This window comes from Maylandia zebra, linkage group LG10 (genome assembly GCF_041146795.1).
Source record: "Maylandia zebra isolate NMK-2024a linkage group LG10, Mzebra_GT3a, whole genome shotgun sequence".
NCBI lineage: Eukaryota > Metazoa > Chordata > Actinopteri > Cichliformes > Cichlidae > Maylandia > Maylandia zebra.
Window position 1 is genome coordinate 3170859 of NC_135176.1, and position 15673 is coordinate 3186531.

The window sequence follows — 15673 nt, forward strand, 5'->3', positions numbered from 1 at the left end:
CTGGTCCAGCTTCAGCTTCATCCTCGCCTGGCCCAGCTTCAGCTTCTGCTTCAGCCTCGCCCGGCCCGGCTTCACCCTCGTCTGGTCCAGCCTTCGTGTCTGCATCCTCGTCTGGTCCAGCCTTCGTGTCTGCATCATCGCCTGACTGGCCTTCGTGTCTGCATCATCGCCTGAGCGGCCGCCGTTGCCTTCCGCACGGCCGGCCCCCGGACCGCCTTCGCCTGAGCGGCCGCCGTTGCCTTCCCATGACTGAGTGACTTTGTGTTTGTGTCCCTTATTGTTATTATTCTCTTTATTATTCATGGGCTGTTTTGGGATGGTTTGTGTTTTGGGATTTTAGATACTGGGTTTTGGGTTTGTGCTCCCTCTATTGGTCCCTGGTGTTAGTGTTCCCCTGTCTCGTCAGGTTAATCAGGTCCAGCTGTGTCTCCCACCTGTGTGTGATTTCCCAGTGTCTCTCTGTGTACTTATAGTGTGTGTTTGCCTCTGTTCCTCGTCGCGTCGTCTGTGTTCATACCTGGTGTAATCCCCTGCGTGCTCTCCCTGCTGTTCTCCCTTCATGCTCAGGTTTGCTATTTCTTTGTGTAGTTTCTCCCAGTTAGTTCATCCTTAGTTCTGTTTTACCATCCCCACTTTATATTTGATATTATCAATAAATCACCCTCACACCTGAATAAGTGCTGCGTTTTGAGTCCTCCTTCCACTCTCCACACGGCCGCTGCCCCGGACCGTGACAAAAACAGCATAAAACTGCATTCATAACACTGAGCAACACTTAGGAGGACTACAAAAAGGTCTGTGAAGCTCCATATTCAGATACATCGAAGTATTAAGGAGTTAAATTATATATTTTGACCTGACCAGCGCACATGTCACCATTAGCTGTTCCACTATTAGCAATTACCAGTTAGCCACATTAGCCCCTTGTTATCGTTAAGCAGTTATCAGTGGGACATCTGGCTTGAGATTTATAGGCAGTGTGAGAATCTTGTAAGTCTTTTGCGAGGCCACTGATAAAGCTGATGAATGCAGAGGGCTCTGCTCTACAGTCGCACTTTCTAGGAATCTTTTCTAAGACTGAAATGACTGAATTCGTTGTTTTATAAAGCAGGAGAATGACCCTATCCATTGGGCTGTACACCTTTTGAAGAATGGGGTCATTTAGGACCCAAATCCTGTATTATTTGGATATTTATTGAGTATTTGGTTTGAAGGTTTGGGCGTCAGATATTCACTTTATAGTTGCTCACTTGGAGACTTTGTTATTAGATTTAAGCACTTACCTCTTTATCGTTACAAAAAAGACTTACCGGTACTACTTCACAACCACTTATTGCTCTCCTGGGAAAATTTATATTTTTCTTTCTCTCTGCTGTGACAAACCATCTGAAGACATTTCATTCTCTAGAGCACCAATGTTAGGTGTTTTATAAACCTAAAGGGCCTAAGATCACATGCTTAGAACATAAACCTATTCCCAGGATCCAGGTTTAATTATAGATAGAATTGACACACCTTAGGTTACCTGATTCATTATAGTAAATGGAGGTTATTCCATGGAGAAACCATCTGAAAATTCTAATTAAAAAATCCCGGAAAAATGCGACAAAGAGACCAACTCCTCGAGAGCCTTAAAAAAACAGTGCTTTCTATGGCAGCATTTTTAGCTAGCACCAAAGCAGAAAGATGTTCTCTGAACCAGACGTGAGTTGAGTGCAACACGCTGTCTCCTTCTGACTCTTTTTTTTTACAGATGTTCAAGGGCTCAGACTATACCACACAAACATGTGGTACCAGCCTTCTCAGTTCTATTTGCCACTCTTAAACAACCATAAATCCTCACATGTAATTCATGCACCATATTATTATGGCTGTTTGAGACAAGGCTTACTATTGACTGGTGTATTGACGGTCTCTCACAGGTGTTGTGACTCCAAACAGGGTGCAGGGCTGTCAACATCTTCTTGTTGTTTTGTGAAAATATACCTCAGCGACATGACATGACACGGCATGTTGCTGAAAAGGGTAATTACATATGTGAAGTCTGAGCTAATGTTCGAAGGCTTGTATTGTTTAGTAACAGTTCTTATTCTTCTTCAGGTTCCCAGTCCTGTGTGGGATGTTAACAGACTGGTGTCACGTTAAGGCTGAAGGAGCATGGTGAAGCACCAACCCTTACAGGTCTATGAGAAGCAAGTCTTTGTCTCCTTTGTCACTGGGATCTATGGTTGCCGCTGGAAGCGATACCAGCGTTCCCAGGATGAAAGCTCCAGGGTAAGAATATAGCTCTAACCATAAAGTATGGATGCTATAATAATAGTTAGAACATTGCAAATGCTGTCTTCGAAGTGTGCTATCAACAACATGACCTTTGTGCAAACAGTGTTGCCAACTTAGCGACTTTGTCGCAATATTTAGCGAGTTTTCAGACCCCCTTAGCGACTCTTTTTTCTAAAAAGCGACTAGCGACAAATCTGGCGACTTTTTCTGGTATTATTGGAGACTTATTTATGACGACTTTTTGACGTGAAAACGCGTATCGCTCTTACTCTCAACAAGCAGCGGTGGTGCCTTGGGCACCTCACCCGTGCCAAAGCGCTCACAGGCGGAGGACAGTCCTCCCCCAGCTGCTATCAGAGCAGGAGACGTTCACACCTGTGCATCCAAACGGCAAATGAATCGTGCATGAGCGAAGCCGCTGCTCCGCACTGACTATAACGCAGTCAGTTCTTCCTTTACTGTTATGCTGTTTTGTGGATCACAAGGTTTAAAACTACTTATAAACACACACACACAAAGTAACTCCACCAGAGTGCCAATTTCGGGTCACTTTTGCCGGTCCAGGCCTGGATAAAGGAACAGGGTTGGAATTGTGACATTAAAAAACTGTCAGGAATCGCTGTGCGGCAGGCAGGAGTAGGACCCAAAATGCAGGACTCACAGGCACGAGGGAATGAACTCAAAACTCAGCTTTATTTGCTGGCAGAACAAATATACAAACTAAACTAAACTGGGAAACCACAAACTAAGAACTCACAGAGAGACACAGGGAGATCCACACAGCATGAGGGACGACGTCACGCTGAACAGAGGGAGACGCAGACAGAAATACACAGAGGGTTAACGAGGAAAGTGGGAACACACGGGGAACACAGGTGACACTGATAATCATAACGAGACAGGGCGGGGTGAACTGAACATGACATGTACGGGCGTGAGAGTCACAAAGTAAACAGGAAGTGCTCAGAGGTTCAGACAGGAGGAGAGAGAGCACGGGGAAAACACAGACATAACGGGCTGGGGAAACATGAAACAACCACAAAGGGAGACGAGGGCTCATAAATACATAGAGGGCACACAGGGGGAAGAGAGAGCACGGGGAGAACTTAGACATAATGGGCAGGGGAAACATGGAATAAAACATAAGGAGAGACGAGGGCTCACAGATACACAGAGGGGCACACAGGGGGTAAAAGCCATGAAGGGAAAACACTTAGGGAACAACACAACAGGGCAACTCAGAAAACATGGCCTAAGCAAGGAACAAAATACAAACATACAAGAAAACTAAGAACACTGGGCCAACATGGCCCAGGACCATGACAGTACCCCCCCCTCAAGGGCTGGCTCCAGACAGCCCAAACACAGAAAAACAAAACCAAACAGAAAACAACCCAGGGCGGGCGGCGGGGGCCCAGGACGGAGGGCTCGGAACAGAAAACAAAAGAAGAGCACAGCAAACACCGGAGCCCAAGAAACAACCCAAACACAGAGCAGTTCAGGGGGCTGACCATGCGGAAGGCAACGGCGGAGACGTGGAAACAGTTCAGGAGGCCGGCCGTGCGCAAGGCAACGGCGGCGGCGAAGGAGACAACGGAGCAGTTCAGGAGGCCGACCGCGCGGAAGGCGGCGGCGGCCCTCCAGTCCCAGGCGTGCTGGCCATGGCCTGGTGGGCACAGGACCAGACGAGGCAGGACCAGACGAGGCAGGACCAGATGAGGACGAAGACTCGGAGGCAGGACCAGACGAGGACGAAGACTCGGAGGCAGGACCAGACGAGGACGAAGACTCGGAGGCAGGACCAGACGAGGACGAAGAGGCTGAGGCCGGACCAGGCGGAGCTGCAGAGGCTGAGGCCGGACCAGGCGGAGCTGCAGAGGCTGAGGCCGGACCAGGCGGAGCTGCAGAGGCTGAGGCTGGCCCAGGCGGAGCTGCAGAGGCTGAGGCTGGCCCAGGCGTAGCAGAAGCACAGGCAGAGGCTGGCCCAGGCGTAGCAGAAGCACAGGCAGAGGCTGGCCCAGGCGTAGCAGAAGCACAGGCGGATGCAGCCGGACCAGGCGACGACGAGGCGGTCGCAGATGGCGGCTGGACAGGCTCCTCGGGCCCTCCAGCTGATGCGGCGTGAGGCTGAACGGGCCCCTCGGACCCTTCAGCGGAGACAGGAGGCTGAACGGGCCCCTCGGACCCTCCAGCGGAGACAGGAGGCTGAACGGGCCCCTCGGACCCTCCAGCGGAGACAGGAGGCTGAACGGGCCCCTCGGACCCTCCAGCGGAGACAGGAGGCTGAACGGGTCCCTCGGACCCTCCAGCGGAGACAGGAGGCTGAACGGGCCCCTCGGACCCTCCAGCGGAGACGAGGAGGTGCTGGCCGGGCTCACTGGAACCCCCAGCGGACGAGGTAGATGGCGGCGTGGGAGCCGCGGAGTCCTGGATGAGCTCATCCGAGCTTCCAGCAGGAGCTGATGTAGAGCCAGAGAGGTTTGGGACCCCTGGCTGAATGTTAAGCCGAACAGAAGACCGTATTGCTATCGGGGACTGGGCCAATGGTTCAGGTGCGAGCTGAGCTACTGGAGATGCGGATGAGAGTGGGAGCTGAGCTACTGATGGTGGTGAAGTAGATAACTGCACGGGAGACTGAACTGAGGGCGTCTGCACTGGCACAGGGGACTGAACTGATGTCTGTCGTAACGGAGGTGGTGAGAGTGGAGTAGGCAGTGGAGTTGATGACTTCACAGGAGAATGAACCAGAGGTGAGTGCACAGGAGACTGAGCTAGAGGTGGTAGTGATAGTTGAGGGGAAAGTGGAGCTGGTGATTGAGTGGATGACTGTGCTAAGGGATGCTGCACTGGGGACACTGGAGACTGCACTGGGGACACTGGAGACTGCACTGGGGACACTGGAAACTGAACTGAGGGTGGCTGCGAGGGAGCTAACTGAGCTGTGAAGGGCTGCGAGGGAGCTAACTGAGCTGTGAAGGGCTGCGAGGGAGCTGACTGAGCTGGGAAGGGCTGCGAGGGAGCTGACTGAGCTGGGAAGGGCTGCGAGGGAGCTGACTGAACTGAGGGTGGCTGCGAGGGAGCTAACTGAGCTGTGAAGGGCTGCGAGGGAGCTAACTGAGCTGTGAAGGGCTGCGAGGGAGCTGACTGAGCTGGGAAGGGCTGCGCAGGCGATAAGCAGCTCGCATTGACATCCGCCACACTAAACACAGCCCCTGAATGAACAGTCATAATGTCTGGAAAAGACACAGAGTCCTCACTCACCACAGCGGGTGAATTAGAAGGCCGAATGTCCGGCTGTGGGGTGGCGCGTCGGCGGCGTGAATGCCGTTTTCTTCGGGAAGCCGGAGGTGCGGTGATGGAGGAAACCGGCAACGACGGAGAGATCACGGCCGGCTCCTCATCCTCCGACCACATTGCTGCGAGAAAAGCAGCGGGTGAGTGACAGTCAGAGTGGAGGGTGGATGGAGAGGAGTCCAGTGGCAGCAGCGTGGAAACGTTTCCTGATTGTGGCGGTCGCTGTTGCGGTATGACGAGCTCGCGAACTTGTACTGTCTCCTTGGCTTTCTGCAGATTGGACAGTAGGCCCGAAAATCCTGAGAGCTCGTGAAGATTGGGATTCCCCTTGAGAATTGCCTCGATGGCGTTTATCCCAATGGACATCGCTTTAATGTCCGAGGCGTGGGAAACTCGCTCCCACAGGCTGAAGATGCGGGCCAAATCGCTTTCCCGGGAGGAGCCTGCTGGGTCCATGTCTGGTGACGTCGTACTGTCAGGAATCGCTGTGCGGCAGGCAGGAGTAGGACCCAAAATGCAGGACTCACAAGCACGAGGGAATGAACTCAAAACTCAGCTTTATTTGCTGGCAGAACAAATATACAAACTAAACTAAACTGGGAAACCACAAACTAAGAACTCACAGAGAGACACAGGGAGATCCACACAGCATGAGGGACGACGTCACGCTGAACAGAGGGAGACGCAGACAGAAATACACAGAGGGTTAACGAGGAAAGTGGGAACACACGGGGAACACAGGTGACACTGATAATCATAACGAGACAGGGCGGGGTGAACTGAACATGACATGTACGGGCGTGAGAGTCACAAAGTAAACAGGAAGTGCACAGAGGTTCAGACAGGAGGAGAGAGAGCACGGGGAAAACACAGACATAACGGGCTGGGGAAACATGAAACAACCACAAAGGGAGACGAGGGCTCATAAATACATAGAGGGCACACAGGGGGAAGAGAGAGCACGGGGAGAACTTAGACATAATGGGCAGGGGAAACATGGAATAAAACATAAGGAGAGACGAGGGCTCACAGATACACAGAGGGGCACACAGGGGGTAAAAGCCATGAAGGGAAAACACTTAGGGAACAACACAACAGGGCAACTCAGAAAACATGGCCTAAGCAAGGAACAAAATACAAACATACAAGAAAACTAAGAACACTGGGCCAACATGGCCCAGGACCATGACAAAAACAATAATTGCTAAAAGAAATTTAATTTGTAGTTCTAAATAAATTCAAACTGCATTTAGGACGTTTTTTACTCACTTTATGTCTCTTCCACGATGTTATTTCTCTCTCCAACAGCGTAGGTTACAATTCCATTAGCATGACCAATTATGCAAATTAGGCGATGACGTCATTTGGCGACTTCTAGCGACTTTTAGGACAGCCGATAGCGATTTTCCTTACTGAGGAGTTGGCAACACTGTGTGCAAACCTTTATGTAACCTTATTCTAATATGCCAATTATCACATAACAGACTGGTAATCACATAACACAGTCCTGCCTAGGCTGCACTGACACTGAGCACACCTCAGGCATAAATGAACTATTTTCAATGTTGTGGTTTCTAAGGCCAGATAAGTAGATCAGGCTGTCAAAAAGGTGACTACACAACGGGAGCCTAATATGTAATGTTCATCTAGGGTCCTGTTGTATTTATACCCTTATCACCCTTTATCTTTAGGCATTAGTCATTGTTAAAAAACAATATAATTTTTGACAACTTTACAGGCAATGTAATTCTTTTTTGAAATTCCAGGAAGTTCTTTGAATATGAAGTTCAAATCATGGTTTGTACATACAAACCACATGCGTACAAATACATAATGTGTATTTTCTATAAATGTGCAAAAGCACACTGATGGAAGCAGTATAGAGTTTTTATGCAGACTGAATAGCATCTGCTGAAGATCTTTCAGGCTCAGTGACTCTTATATCTTGTATGGATGAATTATCAAGTGCATTATACTGTACAATCCATACACTCTCATCCAAAGTATGGTGTATGTCGAATTAGTTGCCACTTAAAATGATAATAATTATTCATTGTTATATATTACTAAAAACTAACACAATCTTAAACTAGCATGTATTCTTATTTGTCTCACTGGCATCTTCCTGCTCAGTGTGTCAAACGGGAGTTTGTTTGTACCTTTGGACACCAGGCTCAGTGAATTAGAGACCCAGGTCTACACCGCTGCAAATAATCCTGTAACTAGCCTGACCCCAGTAGCCATTGTAGCCAAAACCAGTAGCTTTGTACCCGTTAGCTGTCCCTCAGCGTGTCGTCCAGAGTGAGGAGGCGTATTTCATGGAATCGTTTACATTTCCACTCAGTTTTGTCAGGTTTGGCTGTGTGGCAGGCAAGAGTAGGACCCAAATGCAGAACTCATAAAGGGAAGAAATGAACCCAAAGCAGCAGCTTTATTTGTTGTGTAAACCAGCGGTCCCCAACCTTTTTTGTGCCACGGACCGGTTTATGCCCGACAATATTTTCACGGACCGGCCTTTAAGGTGTCGCGGATAAATACAACAAAATAAAACTAGTACCGGTACCGAAAAAAAGAAGATTTATTCATAACACACGTGAAAAGACCCAGGAAAACCGAGTTAACGATAAAAACGATAACAAAATAACGCTGAAAACCGATAAAACCCCTGAAAACCAGACATTTAACACCTGAGCCTCAACTCTCGCGGCCCGGTACCAAACGACTCACGGACCGGTACTGGTCCGAGGCCCGGGGGTTGGGGACCGCTGGTGTAAACAAACTACAAAGTACAAAGAAACACTAAAAGAAGCAAACAAAAGATAAAATAGAAACAAAGACTCTTCCAACTAAGGAGCTTATGACTTGATGTAAACGAGAGACCATGAACCACTCCCTTTAACACACAGCTAATGTCGAGGACTTGAGAACAAGCAAGACAAGACAGTGGACTAAATACACATAACGAGGGGATGGGAAACAGGAGGGAAACACAGCTGAAACGAATCCGATGTAACGAGACGGTGAGGAAGCAACACTGGATACGCTGAACACAGGACAAGAAACTATCAAAATTAAACAGGAAACATGAGACACACATTCATGAGACATTGACTGAATCCAGGGAACAGAAACAAGAACCTAAGAGAACCTAAAATGTCCAAAAACTAGAAAACATGGGGTCACAGATAAATGGTAAATGGCCTGTATTTGTATAGCGCTTTACTAGTCCCTAAGGACCCCAAAGCACTTTACACATCAAGTCATCCACCCATTCACACACACATTCACACACTGGTGATGGCAGCTACGTTGTAGCCACAGCCACCCTGGGGCGCACTGACAGAGGCGAGGCTGCCGGACACTGGCACCATCGGCCCCTGACCTCCACCAGTAGGCAACGGGTGAAGTGTCTTGCCCAAGGACACAACGACTGAGACTGTCCAAGCCGGGGCTCAAACCGGCAACCTTCCGATTACAAAGCGAACTCCCAACTCTTGAGCCACGATCGCCCCTAAACTAAGATCCAGCGCCATGACAGGCTTACTTGTTAAACTGCAACAGGCTTTTGTGGGGTTTTCCATGATCCACTGAGTATTTCTCATTCACTCATCTCTTTTAACTTTCTATATTTATTCAACAGGACTGTGTTGAATCATTAGCAATGATTAAACTGTGGCTGTCTCTCCCATAGTTTGCCTTTCATTTGCTCTCATCTTGGTCCCCTCACCTCGAAAAGGTCATTTCAGATGGGTGCACCTCTCTGAGCCTGATTTTGCCAGAGGTTTCTTTCTGTTAGAAAGCAGTTTTTTCTCCCAGCTGTGACCAAGTGCTTGCTCACAGGGAGTTGTGTGATTGTTGGAATTTCCATCTAATATTGTAACAGCTTTACAATTCAATTACAATTACAGTTTTTTATTCCTAAAGGTTGAAGATAAATCTATTAGTCATTCCACTCTTTTCAGTTGAATTCCTAAGAGACTTCTAGACCAAGCCCTAGTAACTGGGGAAAACAATCTTCACTGCAAAGCAAGTGATAGAATCAGTGCAGTGTTGGAATGTGAAGAGCAGAGTCAGACACCCAGCTGTATTGGATACCCACTGGGCAGCCACAGCTCCTGCTGCTGGATGTCGTCTTTATCACAAAGAGCCAGTGGCTCACCCATAAATTAGTCTATTTACTGAATGTGTGAGCCGGGCACTGATGATGTGCTGAGCAAGAGGATAAAAAACAAGCCCACAGCTGCCTCTCTCCCCGCTCTGTCTCATTTACAAAGCTTCATGTAGTGACACACACTGTGCTTGAATATAACTAGAGAAGTTTGAATTTATTAAGTTTAAGGCTGTCTGCTTAGTCTGCTACACACGCTTTGATTGTATTTTGTTGGTAGACAGTCTTTCGATTCATGAACTTCTGTTTTGTTTAGTTTTTTTACTATGGGCTCTCTGAGTTTTACAATTTGACATGGTTAAAGGTGTGTGAAGCAAAAATGTAATAGTAGGTATTAAATCATATTGGTGGAGTCTTTCTGTTCTCATTAGCCTCAGAAGGCCTGTGTTTCAGTGTAAAAGCTCTCATACCTGCCCATTAACATACAGCAAGGTTTGTTAAAAAGTAGAACAGTTAACATATTAATAATAGTGGATTGCATTTATATAGCGCTTTTTGGGACCCCTCAAAGCGCTTTACAATACCACTATTAATTCACACACTGGTGGAGGCAGCTACAGTTGTAGCCACAGCTGCCCTGGGGCAGACTGACAGAGGCGAGGCTGCCATATCGCGCCATCGGCCCCTCTGGCCATCATCAGTAGGCGGTAGGTGAAGTGTGTTGCCCAAGGACACAACGACCGAGACTGTCTGAGCCGGGGCTCGAACCGGCAACCTTCTGATTACAAGACGAACACCCAACTCTTGAGCCACGATCGCCCGAACATTTAGCTAATGAACCTGAGACCAAACCACATCTAATATGAGAATAAATATTAGGTCTACCCTGCCCAGACAGCCACATACAAATAAACATAGCTATGTATCTGGTAGCTGAAAATGATGGTGCTGGATGATAAAAATCAAAAACCTTATCTGAGTTAATCTGGCTGACATCCCATTAAGGATCATTTTTCAGCCTGTTAGCTATTTTAAGCTCCATCTGTGGAAGTCTCATTATGTCCTCTTGCACTTCTGCCTCTATAGTGGACGCTGAAACTCCTCCACGGTTTATCCTTCAGTTTGATTTAATGTTGCCTTTGATGTCGGAAACGGGACGTTTAGGCTAAAGACTGTTTGGTAGCTGAATGGATGTCCACGTGAAATTTGTGTCAGTTTGTAAGAGAAGAATTGTACAAATTTAAGGTTCATGGTGAAATTACAGAGCACGCAGAGTAAGTGATCAGAGCTGGAACAATCTACCAAAATCATGCACACCGGATGGTGTCTGGACTTGGCTGAAAAGCTGATATTGAATGGTAGCTTTTAATTGAGCAAGGTCAGTGGTATGTTTACAGTTTGCTATACTGTCTTTGGCCAAAAGAGTTCTTGACTTTTGATCAGAATAATAAATTATAATAGTTTATATAATTTGCTTACTGCTTCTTTTTGTTTGCTCACTTTTTCACATTTTACCAAAAATCGTTGACTCCTCAGAATGAAACAACTGCTTTAAATTGAGGGGAAAAAAATAAAACCTGTTCTTTATTTGTATACAAATTGTTCAGTTTTCCTTTTTTTTAAATTTTTTTTGAGGGTATATGTGTCCTTGCATTGTCAGTGACTATGTTCAGCTCATACTGGTCTGATATAGACCAGTCTGTAGTGTATATAAATACCTTCTCCAACTTCCAACTGTAAGAGGTTCAGAGATTATTACATGGGCGTGCAGGTAAAGACCAAATGGCCGCACTAATGAATGTGTTGAGCCATCAGTGAAAAGCCTGTGAAAGGTTTTAGCCAGGAGAAGAGAGGCCATCCATCAGTGAAAATCTTCTTGGCCACAAAAACATGACAGCAAGGCGGAAATATCACAACAGCCAGAGGATCTTTTTAGTTTGTGTAGCAGCTACCGGGATCTTAAAGTTCCCTACTAGACCCCCGCCATTTGTCTTACTGTATGAGTGCGAGACATGTTAAAATCCAGTGGCACCAAGGCATCATACAATAAAATAATGTGATTAATACATAAGTAAAAGAAATTCCTATACATGCCCCTTCCTGATTTCTTATGTTTTAACATGTTTGTTACACTTACATGTTTCCAATTTCAAATGTTAACACAGATGTTCAGAGTAAATACAGATTGTAGTTTTTTAAATGATGATTTCATTTAGTTTGGGGAAACAGCTCCAACTTTACCTCATGTAGAAAAAGTCATTTCCTTCTAAACCTAATAAGTGGTTTTGTCATCTAGCAAGAACTGCGATCAAGCATTTGCAATAACTAATAAAAAAAGCACTTGGGACAATTGTGTTGGTGACAGCTTTTGTTATAATATCAATAATATTCATATGAATATGGGATACTGTTACATGTTTGCACAGACTTTTGTGAAATATGGAGACACTCCTGGCATTATATGAGCAAAGTGAGACTCATTTTTTAGGGTTGGTGGAGATGAGTGTGAAGATCCAAACAATCCCTGTCAGTGATGGAGAAGCTTTGATGGAAATATTTGGTAAAAAGTTCACCAGCATGAAGGAAATGAAGTTTCAAACTTTCCTTAGGAGGAGCCCAGCACGCCTGCTTAAAGAAAAGTGAGTGTGGCGATGTGGATGCTTGCAGCGACTGCTGTATAGAGGCCATCCTGCTACACATGAAACACATCAGAGTCATAACTGTTATTTTAGTCACGTGTTTGTTTATTATCCTTATTGTTTTATCTGGGACTGTTTGCAGACATCTCAGAGAGAGGAGACACCAGCATCTGAACAGAGACTCAAACCAGCAACCTGCAGCTCCCTGCTTGGCTGCTCCAGTTTTCTCCTCACTCATGTTGCCCACCAGTGATTTCTAGCTGCCCACCCACACAGCAGGCTAGAATATGCGCTGAGCCTCAGCACCCAATACTTGGACATGTTTTCTTTATTAAATAATGAACCAGACCCCAAAAGTAAACAGCTGTTATTGCTAGGCAACGGGAGCAGCCTTTGGCGATGCAGCACCTGACATTCCTGACCATGTGGGCGGAGCATGCATGAAATGGAATGTTTAGTAGAACTGTGCAACACAAGCACTTAGTTCCAGCATGTTTCATTGTATCCAGACACAGCTAGAGACACATCTACAGCAGCATCTCTGTGCAGGACAAACGACAGTTGACGAAGAAAACATCGAAAACTTCACTTCACTCCTCTACAAAACGTTGGCTCCTTTGTTTAAAAGGCCAAAATGAATCGAGGGAGAACAAGAAGAGGATCGGCGAGTGCTTCACCTCACAATTCAGTACAGCTGATTAACCTGCAAGAAGAACTTCAAATGATACAGGCTGAAAATGTCAAATTAAAAGAAGAGGCAGAAAAATCAAGAGGAGAAGCTAAAAATTCACAGTTTGAAACTGATGTAGTATTGCAGGAATTACTGCATGTGGGTCTCAAACTTAAAGGAGAGAAAATGGGAAAACAACAGGCAGAAAATGAGAATGAAAAGATGAAGAAAGAACTGTTGGAAGCTCAAAAAGCATTGGAGGAAGAGAAAAGCACAGCACAAGAAGCCAAAAATAAATATCAAGCTGCAAAGAAGGAGGCAGGAAATGTGATTCAGGAATTACAGGAGGTGCAGGAAGCTTTTGAAGAGGGAAAAAGGAAAATGCAGTTGGCAACACAAGAAGCTGTAAATGTAACGGCTGAAGCTGAAACACTAAGGAAGGAATTACTGCATGTGAAGCAACAACTTGAAGAGGAGAAAAAACGTAAACACGAGGCAGAAAATGAGATTGAAAATTTGAAGAAGGAATTGTTGGAAGCTCAAAAAGTGTTGGAGGAAGAGAAAATTAAAATACAGGAAGCAAAGAAAGAAATGGAAGATACAAAGAGTCACAATGAAAACATGAAGAAGGAACTGATGAAAGTGCAAGAAGAACTTGCAGAAGAGAAAATTGAGGTGAAGGTATTGAAGAAAGAAATGACGGTGACCAAGAAAGACTGCAAAGACGCACTGAAAGAAATGCGAAAGCACAAAAAGGAAGCTAAAGAGCTCCTCAAACACAAAGGGAAACTGGCCAAACAGCAGCTGAAAGAAAAATTTAAAGATGCCGAGGAGCAGCTCAACAAAACCTTAAATGAACTGAAGGCAAAAGAAAAAGAAAAGAAAGCCGAGGACAGGAGGGGATTCTGGAGCAGACTGCTGAGAAAGAACTGACCCAGCAGCATCAAGTTTGAGGAGATCAATAGTTTCTTCCTCCTCTCTCCACTTTTCTTTCTCCCCATCCTTCTTCTTGTGACATTTGTTTGTTTCTTAAAAACTCTAATCTACATGTACTGAAATACAAAAATAAAATTGCCATAACTTGACCTCATGTTGCCTGCTTCTTTTCTTGTGTGTCTGTGGATGTAAAACAGTAACACACTTTCTGCTCTGTGTCTTTAATTGTAAATAAATGCAATATGTTTTCATTTTAAAATTCAGTGCAAAAAAACTTCTGCTCTAAATCTTTTTTTTTAGCAAAAAGCTTTTTTTTGCCTGTTGTGGAAGTTTTCCATTTAAATAAAGCCTGCAGACGAGCGGTGAGCGGTAGCTAACATTCTTTAACTGGCTGCGTTGCAACGTTTAGGTAACACTCCCATGACCGCACTGCCACTTCCACAAGAACTGCTTCTCGATTTCCTTCCTTAACCCTTTCGTTTGTATGGAACGCCAGGACTGCCATAATGAATTAATTAAATACACCATTAAATAATTAATTAAATGTGGCAATAATTAATTAAAATTGGAATTAATTAATTAAATAAATAGTTATGACTTAACTAATAATTAATTATTGACACATTTAATTAATTATTTATGTATCTCACATTTTAATTAATTATTGACACATTTCATTAATTATTGACACATTTAATTAATTATTGACACATTTAATTAATTATTTAATGATATATTTATTTATTTCATTTTGGCAGTCCTGACGCCTGGCTCTCATCATGAAATAATTTTATCTGTCAGCCTCACCCATCAAACTCAGGGGGCGGGGTTAACGCTGATCGAGTCAAAACCATTGCTTTGGCCTGGTGGCCATTGTTTCTAGCACACAACAACTGGCATGTGGAAGCTAACAGAACTGAGCTTTGAAAAACCCTGTTTGTGTGTCACCAAATACCGTTTTAATATTTTTTTAGCCGAGAATGTAGTGGTTTAATCTTCATGTGTCTGGTCGGTTTGTCAAGATACAGCCTCTTTGCAAAAGTGTTTCGATGATTTCGGAGATGTCTGCCCAGTCTCACGGCAAAGCGTGGGATAGACCCGCTCGCCTCGCAAGCAATCCCACCGACAAAGCGCAGGCCCCGGTACACAGCTGTAGTAACCCCCGCTGACTTCTTTTACTGAGGTTATATTTATCGATGTTTTATTTCCTGATGTTCTTATGTGTCCTACGTGTTTCAGTCGCCAATTCTGAATTATAACTAACATTAAAAACATGTTTAAGGAGGAGAGAGAGCAAATAAATCTGTTTAACATCTGATCTTTGGGTTTTTGTTCAGTAATCAGCGTGACCTGTGTATAAACACATAAAAGAGATAACGTTGGTGTTTCCGTCATGTAGTAACTGCTGGCTTTAACTGTACAAAGGTTGTTCGACACTATGAAACACATACAGACTTCATGATGTTCGGCTAATATTTTTATTGTGAATATTAATCATGCTGACCTCGCTCTGTACACCACGCAGCGAGGTCAGCATATCCACGATATCCTCAGCTCCATGAGTTAACACAAAGTTTCCCAGCTGACTATCTAACTGCCAACTATTCCAGAGACGTGAAAATATACAGCATAAAGAAAAGTGTAAGAGACTCAGCAGCAGATTAGAATAACAGTTATACATTTAATAAATCACCAAATGAATCCAAGAAACGAGCAAACCTGTTCCGACAATTTGAATTTGTATTC

General features: G+C 45.2%; 1 protein-coding gene across 3 annotated transcripts in view; it reads left to right on the plus strand.

Moving 5' to 3' along the window:
- gdpd5a (glycerophosphodiester phosphodiesterase domain containing 5a) overlaps positions 1 to 15673 on the plus strand; it is a 40997-nt gene that overhangs the window by 7450 nt on the left and 17874 nt on the right. For all 3 annotated transcript variants that reach the window (XM_012921964.4, XM_012921966.4, XM_012921965.4), the window contains exon 2: positions 2101 to 2274. In XM_012921964.4, coding sequence (XP_012777418.2) covers positions 2158 to 2274 — 117 coding nt within the window. In that variant the 5' untranslated portion in view covers positions 2101 to 2157. The remainder of the gene's footprint in view (positions 1 to 2100; positions 2275 to 15673) is intronic.